At 50.7% G+C, this 11,636-nt stretch overlaps 1 protein-coding gene across 1 annotated transcript; it reads right to left on the bottom strand.

The window, feature by feature from the left end:
- Positions 1-1,014: 1,014 nt before the first annotated feature.
- On the bottom strand, positions 1,015-2,801 carry LOC123186052 (probable purine permease 11). The gene is made up of 2 exons (XM_044597847.1): positions 2,551-2,801; positions 1,015-2,274 (listed from the first exon to the last, which is right to left on the bottom strand). The coding sequence occupies exons 1-2, from the start codon at positions 2,621-2,623 to the stop codon at positions 1,223-1,225; spliced, it is 1,125 nt and encodes a 374-aa protein (XP_044453782.1). The 5' UTR covers positions 2,624-2,801; the 3' UTR covers positions 1,015-1,222.
- Between the last annotated feature and the right edge of the window lie 8,835 nt (positions 2,802-11,636).

Raw genomic sequence — 11,636 nt, 5'->3', positions numbered from 1 at the left:
CGGCAGACAGGCGGGAGGTCGCGGGCGGGCGGGCGGGAAAGGAAATGAAGTGGCGGTTGGGCGTTCGCGGGCGGCGGCTGGTTTTGGACTAGATGCATCTCGTGATGTATATTTGCATCGCGAGGTGTTGTATTTTACATCACGAGGAGGTCGCGGTCCAATTTTTTTTTACATATGAACCATCTGTTGACGCTGCGTTTTTGGTCTCAGACGGTCCAAAAATTAGTTATTTTTACATTTAGACCATATATTGGAGATGCTCTTACGGTGTGATTATACCAGAGATTATCGATCATTGTAATACTTTTGATACTTGTTCCGTGAGTTATGAGTATACGAGCTCGAATATCGAGGCTCATAATTTAGCGAAGCACGCTCGCTTACTTGGGGTTGACCGTCATGTTTGGTTAGGCACACCAGATGATCTTACTTTTGTCCCTGTAAATATTATGACGAGTTAAAAGCTTCACGAGATTATCTTAATTTTTTTTTCAACTTAAGCCGACACGGGTTCGGGAAAATTCACACCAAGTAAAAGGTATACGCCTGCTCACGCGAACACACGCGCACCGCCACCACATGCGTGCGCTCACGTAATAACAATACATAAAGACCATAGTTATGAACCTTCAAGACTAAGAAAGTCATGGCACGGCCGTTGTCAATGAGAATGCCTCCATCTGCCATAGGCCTTGTTTGGTTAATCCTTCTCTCAAGGGTATTGAAGAGGATTGGAGAGGATTTTGGTTTGTAGGGTATTTAATCCATCTCAATCCCTGCCAATCCCCTTCAAATCCATCTCAAACCGAACAAAGCCTTAGTGAGAAATACATGACGTTAAACCTAGAGTTCGATCCCTCGCGAGTCCGGGGTACAACTTTCTTTCTAACCAGCCGACAATAAGTTGGTTAATGTATATACTAGCTTGCAAAAACGCTTTACATTATGGGACGGAGGAGTAGAAGTAAGTCTGTATTGGTAATTTCCAACTTCTGACATGGAGTGGAGACAAGATGATAGAAATAAGAGAGTTTTCAATGGGAAGATTCTATTATTATTCAGTAGCATACATAGATAATACAGAAGGCAGTACTCTATGAAGAAAATCCTGCAACATATATAGCATTAGCAACACCTCCTAGGTCCTCGCAGCTAACAGATTAGGTTGGAAGAGAGCAAAACTATTAATTCCTAGCGCACCAAGGACCATATATATACTATACTAGCCACCAGCTGCCGCCTTCCTAGCTTTCTTGTCATCGATGAAGTGTTGCATGAGATAGGAAACGAACCCCCAGGCGGCGATGAGCATGGATATGATCTTTATCCCATCCATGGTGTCGTGGAAAATGAGCACGGCGAAGAGGGGCACGATGGGCAGCGACACGGTGCTGATGACGTTGGAGAAGAGGGAGGAGACCTCGAAGACGAGCCCCACCACCCCGACGGAGGTGATCTGCCAGGACACGGCCGTCCACACCAGCGTCATGAAGTAGGAGAACTGGCCGGAGCGGAAGGTGTCCATCTCCTCCGTCATCATCCTCCACTCGCCACTGGTGAAGAGGCCGACCATGGAGGCGATGGTGGCGACGAGCGCTGTGTATATCTGCATGTTGAGCACGGCCGTGTAGGTGTGCTTCTTGATCACGTTCTCGAAGGTGAGCTGCATGAGGGAGAGGATGAGCGAGTAGGTGCCCGACGCCCCCAGCATCAGCAGGAAGCCCATGAGGTACTTGCCCCGAGGCATGCCGCTCATGTCCTCCGTCTCGTCGTGGTTCACCCCGAGGAGCGCGTCCGACAGCGTCAGCAGGATCACGTCGTTGAAGATCAGGCCGGTGAGCTTCTGCGAGTTGAGCACGTAGGAGAAGACGATGTTGAAGGCCAGCTGGCTGGCGCAGATGAGCGAGTAGGTGGAGACCGGGAGGTACTTGAGGCCGCCGGCGTACATCATGTCGTCGGCGGCTATGACGAGCCCCAGGACGACGTAGATCACCGCGACCTTGGCGACCGGGCCGTCGCCGTTGGCGCCGCCGCCGCCGGACGACTTGGGGAAACACAAGAGGGCGAGGAACAGTATGGGGAAGCCAGCGGTCTGCACGAACGTTGATATCCACTTGCTGCTGCCGCCCTGGTGGTAGTAGTACCTCCCCAGCAGCGTCGTGGACGTCTGGCCGGCGACGACGAAGAAGACGTCCACCGACACCATCATCCACCACCGCCAGTTCTTGGCGCCGGAGTTCTTGGATGGTGCCCCCGGCTCGGCTTTGGGTGGCCCTGTGGTTTACAACGAGAACTGTAAAATTCAGTGACGTCAATGACAGAATCACTATGAGTTTGATAAGTAAAATTGTTTCCTTTCATTCCCTCATGTTCACATTTCACCCTTGGAAGAAGAACACTGTAAATCAATTTAAGCCCGCGTTCGCGCCATTGGACCGTGGGCTTAGCGAAGGCAACGAACAGCCCAACGTACGACCGGACGGATTGAACAGAAGTAAACCGTCCAAAACGGATGAAAATTCAACAAGCGGAGAGTGATGGAAATCTGACCTACAGGGATCTGTATCTGGACCTCGGCATTGCTCGTGCTGCCCGCATTGTTGCCGGCGCTGGCGTCGGCCATCTCATCCGATCGAGATCCCAGTCAGGAGAAGGGGGAGGAGGAGGAGGAGGAGGAGGAGGAGGAGAGGGGAGGCGATTGCAGATCGAGAGGACGAAGAGGTTTAGCGGTGGAGAGGAACAAGAGGGACATGCGGAGGTGGAATGGAGTGGAGATGGGTGGGAAGAACAAGAGCCCGAGTCCGCCCGTTAATTTCTCTGCCGCTTTCCTCGTCTCGCTGTTGCCCTCTCACTGTGCAGCATGTAGAGATCGATCGATGCAGACGCAGAGTTTTACGGGTCAATGCAAGAGCTGTCCGTCTTCATGCATGTATTGCTGCAGAGGGCAGCAGGTATGTGTACTTCCGTCGTCACGTTTGACAGGCCACCGCCAGGGAAAACCGAGCTAGCCGTTGTGGACAGTGACTGCGCAGTTCCTCTGTGCTGCGCAGTTGGAAACTATATTTCCTTGATTGATTGCAACTGGCACAGAGTACAGGGCTTAAGAAGGGAAGGTGGAGCACCGGTCGCCCTACAATGTAGGCACGCAGGCCATGGCGAGGTGCGATCCTACAATCCCGAAGTGAATACAACAGAGGCAACATTACAATATACAAAATGATATACACAGATTCTAACACCCTCCCTCAGTCGGAACACCGTGGGGAAGAATGTTCAGGCTGTAGCGAAAAACTCTGAAGACTGGAGACGGCAACCCCTTAGTGAAAATGTCGGCATGCTGAGAGCTTGGGGGTACATGAAGGACGCGAGCTTCGCCGAGAGCCACCCGGTCATGAACGAAGTGCAAGTCAATCTCAATATGCTTAGTGCGCTGATGTTGGGCCGGGTTGCTCACAAGATACGATGCGTTGACATTGTCACAATACATGATAGTAGCACGAGTCGTAGGAAGCTTGAGTTCATGGAGAAGTTGACGCAACCAGCAAGACTCAGCCACACAGTTAGCAATGCCTCTGTACTTAGCTTCTGCACTCGAACACGAGATGGTTGGCTGCCTCTTCGATGACCAAGAAATAAGGTTGTCATCGAGAAAAACACAGAATCCTGAAGTGGACTTGCGTGTATCCGGGCATCCTGCCCAATCCGCGTCGGTGTAGGCAAGTAGATCCATGGAGGGGGAGTTGTGGAGCTACAAGCCGTAATGAGATGTGCCTTTGAGGTACCGTAAGAGCCGTTTGACAAGTTGCATGTGTGTGTCCCGAGGTGCATGCATGAAGAGGCAGACTTGTTGTACAGTGTAGGCAATATCCGGGCGTGTAAGCATGAGGTACTGGAGAGCGCTAGCCAAGCTGTCTGCGGTAATGAGTAGGGTTGGAAAGAAGGGCGCCAGTGTGGGAGGACAGCTTGGAGATAATGTCAATGGGGGTGGAGACCGGCTTGCAGTTGAGCATCTTGGCGCGCTCGAGGATCTCAAGGGTGTACTGTTGTTGGCACAAGAAGAGGCCAGAGGAGTTGGCGGTGGCATTAATGCCCAAGAAGTGGTGGAGAGCACCTAAGTCAGTCATGGAGAACTCGGACTTGAGGGAGTTGATGATATATGTGAGGGTGGAGGAGGAGCTAGCTGTGAGAATGATATCATCAACGTAAACGAGCAAGTAGGCAATAGAGGTACCATGTTGCAAGATGAAGAGTGAGGAGTCACTCTTAGAAGCCCGAAACCCCAAGGAGAGGAGAAACGCCTGGAAACGGAGAAACCAAGTCCGTGGTGCTTGCTTGAGCCCATAGAGAGACTTGCAAAGAAGACAAACATGATCCAGTTTGGAGCTGTCCACGAACCCTCATGGCTGGCTGCAATACACTGTTTCACTGAGATCGCCATGAAGGAATGCATTTTTGACATCAAGCTGGTGGATAGGCCATGAGCGAGAAGTGGCAATGCTGAGAACCACACAAATAGTTGCTGGCTTGACCACGAGACTGAATGTTTCACCATAATCCACGCCCTCTTATTGAGTGAAACCACGTACAACCATCCAGCTTTGTAGCGAGCGAGAGAGCCATCTGTGTTGAATTTGTGCCGGAAAATCCATTTGCGCGTGACAATGTTAACACTTGCAGGTTTAGGCACCAACGACCAAGTGAAGTTGTTCATTAAAGCAGGATATTCATCGAGCATTGCTTGGTGCCAATGGGGATCTTTGAGGGCGAACTTGTAGGTTGGTGGGATGGGGGAAATAGTGGAAGAGGTGGCATCAGCAAGGAACAATCGCTTGGGCATGAGGTAGCCAGTTTTGGCACATGTGGACATTTTGTGTGCATTGTGGGGTGGCTGAACCGAAATGGCATTAGGAGGGAGACGTGGCGCATGGGGAGTGGAGGGTGCGGAAGAGGAGGAGGATCCAGTGGGGACAGGGGCAGGCGAAGTGGAGGGTCCGGCTATAGTGGGCGTTGGATCCGAGGCAAATTCGTTGGCAAGTTGGGTGGTGGGAGCGGACCGCGAGGAGGATCTGGGGTGGTTGGGAGGACCACCGTACTTAGCGAGGGGAGCGGCAATGGGTGCGGGGCGAACCAGAGGCAGGCGAGCACGTGGCAGTGCGGGGTGTGTGCGGTGTTGCGGGTGTGGGTGGCCGGCCAGGAGATGGTGGGGAGTGGGGCCCGTCCAAGGTAGGTGGGGCGGGGCATTGATACCTATTGATGGGCATCTCCATAGCCCGTTAATACGCCTAGTTGATTTGAGACTATCTTCTCCTTTTTGTCTTCTCCACAACCACCATTCTATTCCACCTTTAGTGCTATATCCATGGCTCACGTTCATGTATTGCATGAAGATTAAAAAAGTTTGTGAAAATCAAAAGTATGAAACAATTGCTTGGTTTGTCATCGGGGTTGTGCATGATTAAATACTTTGTGTGATGAAGATAGAGCACAGCCAGACTATATGATTTTGTACGGATAGCTTTCTTTAACCATGTTATTTTGAGAAGACATGATTGCTTTGTTAGTATGCTTGAAGTATTATTATTTTTATGTCAATATTAAACTTTTGTTTTGAATCTTATGGATCTGGATATTCTTGCCACAATAGAGAAGATTAAACTGATGAATATATTAGGTAGCATTCTACATCAAAAATTTCATTTTTATCATTTACCTACTCGAGATGAGCAGGAGTTAAGTTTGGGGATGCTCTGTTTTGAGGAAATATTCTTTTGTGGTGTTCCTCTCCGCTCTGCTGCTCCCCTTTCCACACGCTGAACTCCCCTTCCTTCCTTCATTGACTTAGATCTCGAGATCTGCTCCTGCCGGATCTGATGATGGAGCTGGCGGGAGACTCTTCCCTGGAGGGCGCGATTGCATGGCTGGTGCAGACCATCTGAGGGAGTCCTGGATTAGGGGGTGTCCGGATAGCCGGACTATACCTTCGGCTGGACTCCTGGACTATGAAGATATAAGATTGAAGACTTCGTCTCGTGTCCGGAAGGGACTTTCCTTGGCGTGGAAGGAAAGCTTGGCGATACGGATATGTAGATCTCCTACCATTGTAACCGACTCTGTGTAACCCTAGCCCTCTCCGGTGTCTATATAAACCGGAGGGTTTTAGTCCGTAGGACGAACAACAATCATACCATAGGCTAGCTTCTAGGGTTTAGCCTCCTTGATCTCGTGGTAGATCTACTCTTGTACTACCCATATCATCAATATCAATCAAGCAGGACGTCGGGTTTTACCTCCATCAAGAGGGCCCAAACCTGGGTAAAACATTGTGTCCCCTGCCTCCTGTTACCATCCGGCCTAGACGCATAGTTCGGGACCCCCTACCCGAGATCCGCCGGTTTTGACACCGACATTGGTGCTTTCATTGAGAGTTCCTCTGTGCCGTCGCCATCAGGAAGGATGCCTTATCCCGTCTTTAAAGACGGCACCGTTGTTAAGGGAGCTTTGGTTGTCGGCCAAACTCTCCGGCTAGGTGGTTTCCTTATGACCACCTGTTTGGCTGCTGTGCCGACGATGACCTCTCAGGTCATCGAAAGCAATCTTCACGTCAGCTCGGAATTCGCCGAGCAGCTAGATCCAATGGAGCTCTCTTCCCTAAATGAGCTCTTGGATCGCATCGCCGCCCTGGGAGTCGCTACGGATTATGACCAGATTGGGCCTAAACCCGATCTGAAAGAGATTAACTCTCCCCAGGTCACCCATCACGTTGCCGTGGTAGAGGGATAGTGCGGCGACCCTTCATCTATCTTAAGGACTAGCTATGTCCGGATTACCGATCCCTCCAAGACGGATACCCGCAGAGGGGAGGACATCACTCAAGACCTGAACTTAAAGTCAGGCGACGGGCTAGATTCATTGGACAGCATCCAAGAATCCAAACTTCCGAGTTCGGAAACTCCTTGGCCCCTGGGTCTCAGATTGGGTGAGGTTTCGGATTTGATTCCACCCACCCACCCATACATAAGCGATCTATCCCAAATTAGGCAAGAGCCCAAAGAGACAGTACATCATTACTGGGCCAGATTCCTCCTAGTTATGAACAGGACAAAGGACTGCCGCGAGGAAGACGCAATTTCATTCTTCTGCAATAATTGCACGAACAAGGGAATCCTCAACGCCATAAGTCTCCGTGATATTACACGCTTCGCTGACTTGGCGTCCATAGTACGAAAGTACTGTGCGATGAAAAGCGCCTGGAAAACCGAAATAAAATTTTGGGACAATCCGGCCCTGAATACAAACCCAGTCTGAAATAAAAGGGTGCATCATCGCCAGACACCCGGGTTCAATACCAAAAAGCAAAAGCCCTCTACAGGGCACGGAACCGTATTGGAAGGATGGCTTAATGGACCCTGTAAAATTCACAGTGCAGAGGGCGCCACACCAACTTACAGCCTTAGAGCATGTTGGATACTCCGGCAGGTGGCAAAAATTGGCGAAGATCTTCTAATTCCAGAAGCCACAGAAATCCACCCCAGAGAAACCGGTACGGTATTAACAGTCTTCGAGACTTTCGCATCAAATAATATGCGAAAAAGAACACTCCGCAGCCTTGCCGAAGTCTACCAAGTAGCAACAATAAACCCATGGAGTGACACGGCTATTACTTTTAACGCTAGTGATGAACCTAAATTCCGAACAGCCCGAGCACCAGCCGCATTGGTCCTTAGTCCAATAGTGGACGGCTTTCGTCTTACCAAGGTACTCATGGATGGCGGCAGCGGATTGAACCTCATTTATGAGGAAACCCTTCAAAAAATGGAAATAGATTGGAACCGCATTGAGCGAAGCAGCACAACCTTTAGAGGAATAATCCCCAGTCGGGAAGTGCGTTGTACAGGAAAAATCACACTAGATGTGGTGTTCGGCACGCCGGATAATTACAGGTCCGAAGAGGTCACGTTCCAGGTGGCCCCGTTCAGTAGCGGATATCACGCTCTGTTAGGGCAGGAAGCATTTACAATCTTCCAAGCAATACCCCATTACGGGTACATGAAGCTCAAGATGCCCGGGCCTAACGGAATCATCACTCTCGCTAGTGATCGGGACATAGCACTCCGCGCCGAAAACAAGACAGCCGCACTGGCCCTCGAGGCGCTATCCAAAGCCCTAGCGGCTGAGGAACTGACTGCGCTGCGCTCCACGGTGAATAGGGACGATGTGATACTCGATAAAAGATCCAAGTCCACCTCCTTTAAACCGGCGGACGAAATAGTCAAATTCCAGGTCCATCCAACGGACCCCAATAAAACAGCTTCCATCAGGGCACAGTTAAACCCTGATATAGACGCCGCACTGCGAGAGTTCCTATGAGAGAACTGGGACATTTTCGCCTGGCACCCTTCAGACATGCCAGGAATCCCACGCAGGCTAGTCGAACATAGCTTAAATATCCTAAAAGGATTCAAGCCAGTCAAACAGGCTCTTTGGCATTTTTCCGAACCTAAGAGACATGCCATGGGAGAGGAACTAGCCAAGCTATTGGAGGCCGGATTCATCAAAGATATAAAACACCCAGACTGGCTAGCAAACCTGGTGATGGTACCAAAGAAGGACAAATCCTGACGCCTGTGCGTCGATTTTAAAGACCTTAACAAGGCTTGCCCAAAGGATCCCTTCCCTCTCCCCCGCATCGATCAAATTATCGACGCTACCACAGGACACGATTCGTTGTGTTTCCTCGACGCATACTCCGGCTACCATCAAATAAAGATGGCAGAGTCAGACCAAGCCGCAACGGCATTCATCACACCATACGGCCCATTCAGGTTCAACACAATGCCTTTCGGGCTCAAAAACGCCGGCGCAACATATCAGCGCATGATTCAGACATGTCTGGCAAACCAGATCGGCAAAACAGTGGAGGCATACGTTGATGATGTGGTCGTTAAAACAAGACATGTCGAATCTCTAGTAGACGACTTGAGGCTAACATTCGATAACCTCCGAACATACGACATCAAGGTCAACCCGGAAAAATGCGTTTTCGGCGTTCCAGCCGGAAAGCTCTTGGGCTTCATTGTATCCGGTAGAGGAATTGAAGCAAATCCAGCCAAGATCCGAGCTCTGTCACAATTGGATATCCCGAAGGACCTCAAACAAATACAAAAATTAACCGGATGCGTAGTGGCTCTAAGTCGCTTTATCTCCCGCTTAGGAGAAAAGGCCCTACCCCTTTACCGCCTCCTTCGGCGCACCGAACACTTCAAGTGGACGGATGCAGCCACGGCCGGACTCGACGAAATAAAAGCCATCTTGGCAACAAACCTAGTCCTGGCCGCGCCAAACATTGGCGAACCAATGCTATTATACATTGCAGCAACCCATCAGGTCGTAAGCGCAGTGCTCGTCGTCGAACGAGAAACGGACGGACACAAATTCCCCCTTCAAAAGCCGGTCTACTATGAGTCCACTGTCCTTACTCCGTGACTTTCACGATACCCGCATTATCAAAAGATTGCGTACGCGGTATTTATGGCATCCCGGAAGCTGTGACACTACTTTCAAGAGTGTTCAATAACAGTAGCCTCGGAAAGTGCCACTTAACGATATTATAAACAACCGCGACGCGACGGGCCGGATTGCAAAATGGGCCATTGAGCTCCTCCCGTTCGACATAACTTACAAGCCACGGCGAGCTATCAAGTCGCAAGTTTTGGCCGAGTTCATCGCAGAATGGACGGAGGCCGAACACCCTAAAGAGTACGGCACAAATTCAAACTGGGTCATGCACTTCGACGGCTCCAAAATGTTGGCCGGTCTAGGGGCTGGCGTCGTTTTGACGCCCCCACAGGAGACACAGTTCAATACATACTCCAGATAATGTACACAGACTCCAGCAATGCAGCCGAATATGAGGCCCTTTTACATGGTCTCCGGATGGCAGTATCCATGGGCATTCAACGCCTAGAGGTGCGCGGGGACTCGAACCTCGCAATATCCCAAATAAATGGAGACTTTGATGCCAAGAATCCAAAAATGGCAGCTTATCGCAACGCCGTCCTAAAAATGTTAGCTCGGTTCGAAGGGCTCGAATTTCATCATATAGCCCGGGAAAATAATCAGGCGGCAGATGTCCTGGAACGCATCGGCGCAAAACGCGATGTAGTCCCACCCCAACATCTTCTTGGAAAGGCTGTTCAAGCCATCCATAGTATGGGAAGGGGAACCCGACAATAACAACCCGGACCCAACCGCACTGCCCGACACCGAACACTCTGACATAATTGGAGGCTCTGCCAATGAAATAACACCTTCAGCCCACGTAATAATGGCCGTCATCGCCCCATGGACAGAACCATTCCTCGCCTACTTTACTAGGCAGGAACTCCCCGAGGACCAAAATGAGGCACGCTGCATAGTGCGGCGATCTAAAGCCTATAAAGTCCATGAGGGAGAGCTTTATAAGAAAAGCACTACCGGAGTCCTTCAAAGGTGCATCTCCGAAGAGGAAGGGCGGAACCTCGTGGCTGAAATTCATGCCGGACTCGGCGGTCATCACGCTGCAGCTCGGTCCCTTGTAAGCAAGGCCTTCCGTACAGGCTTTTATTGGGCGACGGCCCGGGCAGACGCCCAGGACTTAGTCCAACGATGCGTCGGTTGCCAGCTTTTTGTAAACCAAAGCCATATGCCACCCACCGCCCTCCAAACTATCCCCATCACTTGGCCCTTCGTGGTCTGGGGACTTGACATGGTTGGACCCCTTAAAGGCGGAACCCACAAGAAAAAATACTTACTGGTCATGGTGGATAAGTTCACCAAATGGATAGAAGCCAAGCCTGTTAAGACGGCCGAATCCGGACCGGTGATAGACTTTATATCCGGGGTGGTACACCGTTAAGGCGCCCCCCACAGCATCATCACTGATAACGGCACGATCTTTACGGCCGACGAGGTAAAACTCTGGTGCAAAAACATGGGCATGAGCTCGATTATGCTTCCGTCTATCACCCACAAACTAACGGCCAGGTCGAACGTGCAAATGGTCTTATCATGAGCGGCATCAAACCCAGATTAGTGCGGTCCCTTAAGGAATCTAATACGCACTGGGTAGAGGAGCTCGACTCCGTACTTTGGGGGCTGAGGACCACACCGAATCGCACCACCGGATACACACCATTCTTCATGGTGTACGGCGCAGAGGCAGTTTTGCCCTGCGACATAATTCATGACTCACCTCGAGTGCGCATGTACGAAGAAAGAGAAGCCGAGCTCGATCGGCAGGATAGTTTGGACGCCTTGGAGGAAGAGCATGACGTGGCAAAAGCCCGTTCCGCATTCTATCAACAGCAGGCTCGAAGATACCAAAGCAGAGAAGTACGTGCCAAAAATTACAACGTTGGCGAATTAGTTCTATGCCTGCCGGACAAGAAAAAGGACAAAATCAAGCCCAAGTGGGAAGGTCCCTTCATAATTGACCAAGTCCTCACTGGTGGAGCGTACCGCCTGCGAGATGCATCGGATAACCGACTCGAGCTGAACCCATGGAACGCAACCCGTCTCCGAAGATTCTATGCCTAGCGCCGGACTCTGTGTTCATCTCCTTCCTCTGTCCATTTTTTATATACTTTCTGTCTTACATT

Source organism: Triticum aestivum, chromosome 2A, assembly GCF_018294505.1.
Source record: "Triticum aestivum cultivar Chinese Spring chromosome 2A, IWGSC CS RefSeq v2.1, whole genome shotgun sequence".
NCBI classification, from domain to species: domain Eukaryota; kingdom Viridiplantae; phylum Streptophyta; class Magnoliopsida; order Poales; family Poaceae; genus Triticum; species Triticum aestivum.
The sequence above is the reverse complement of the archived record's forward strand: the minus strand, read 5'-3'. Positions and strand labels throughout refer to the sequence as shown.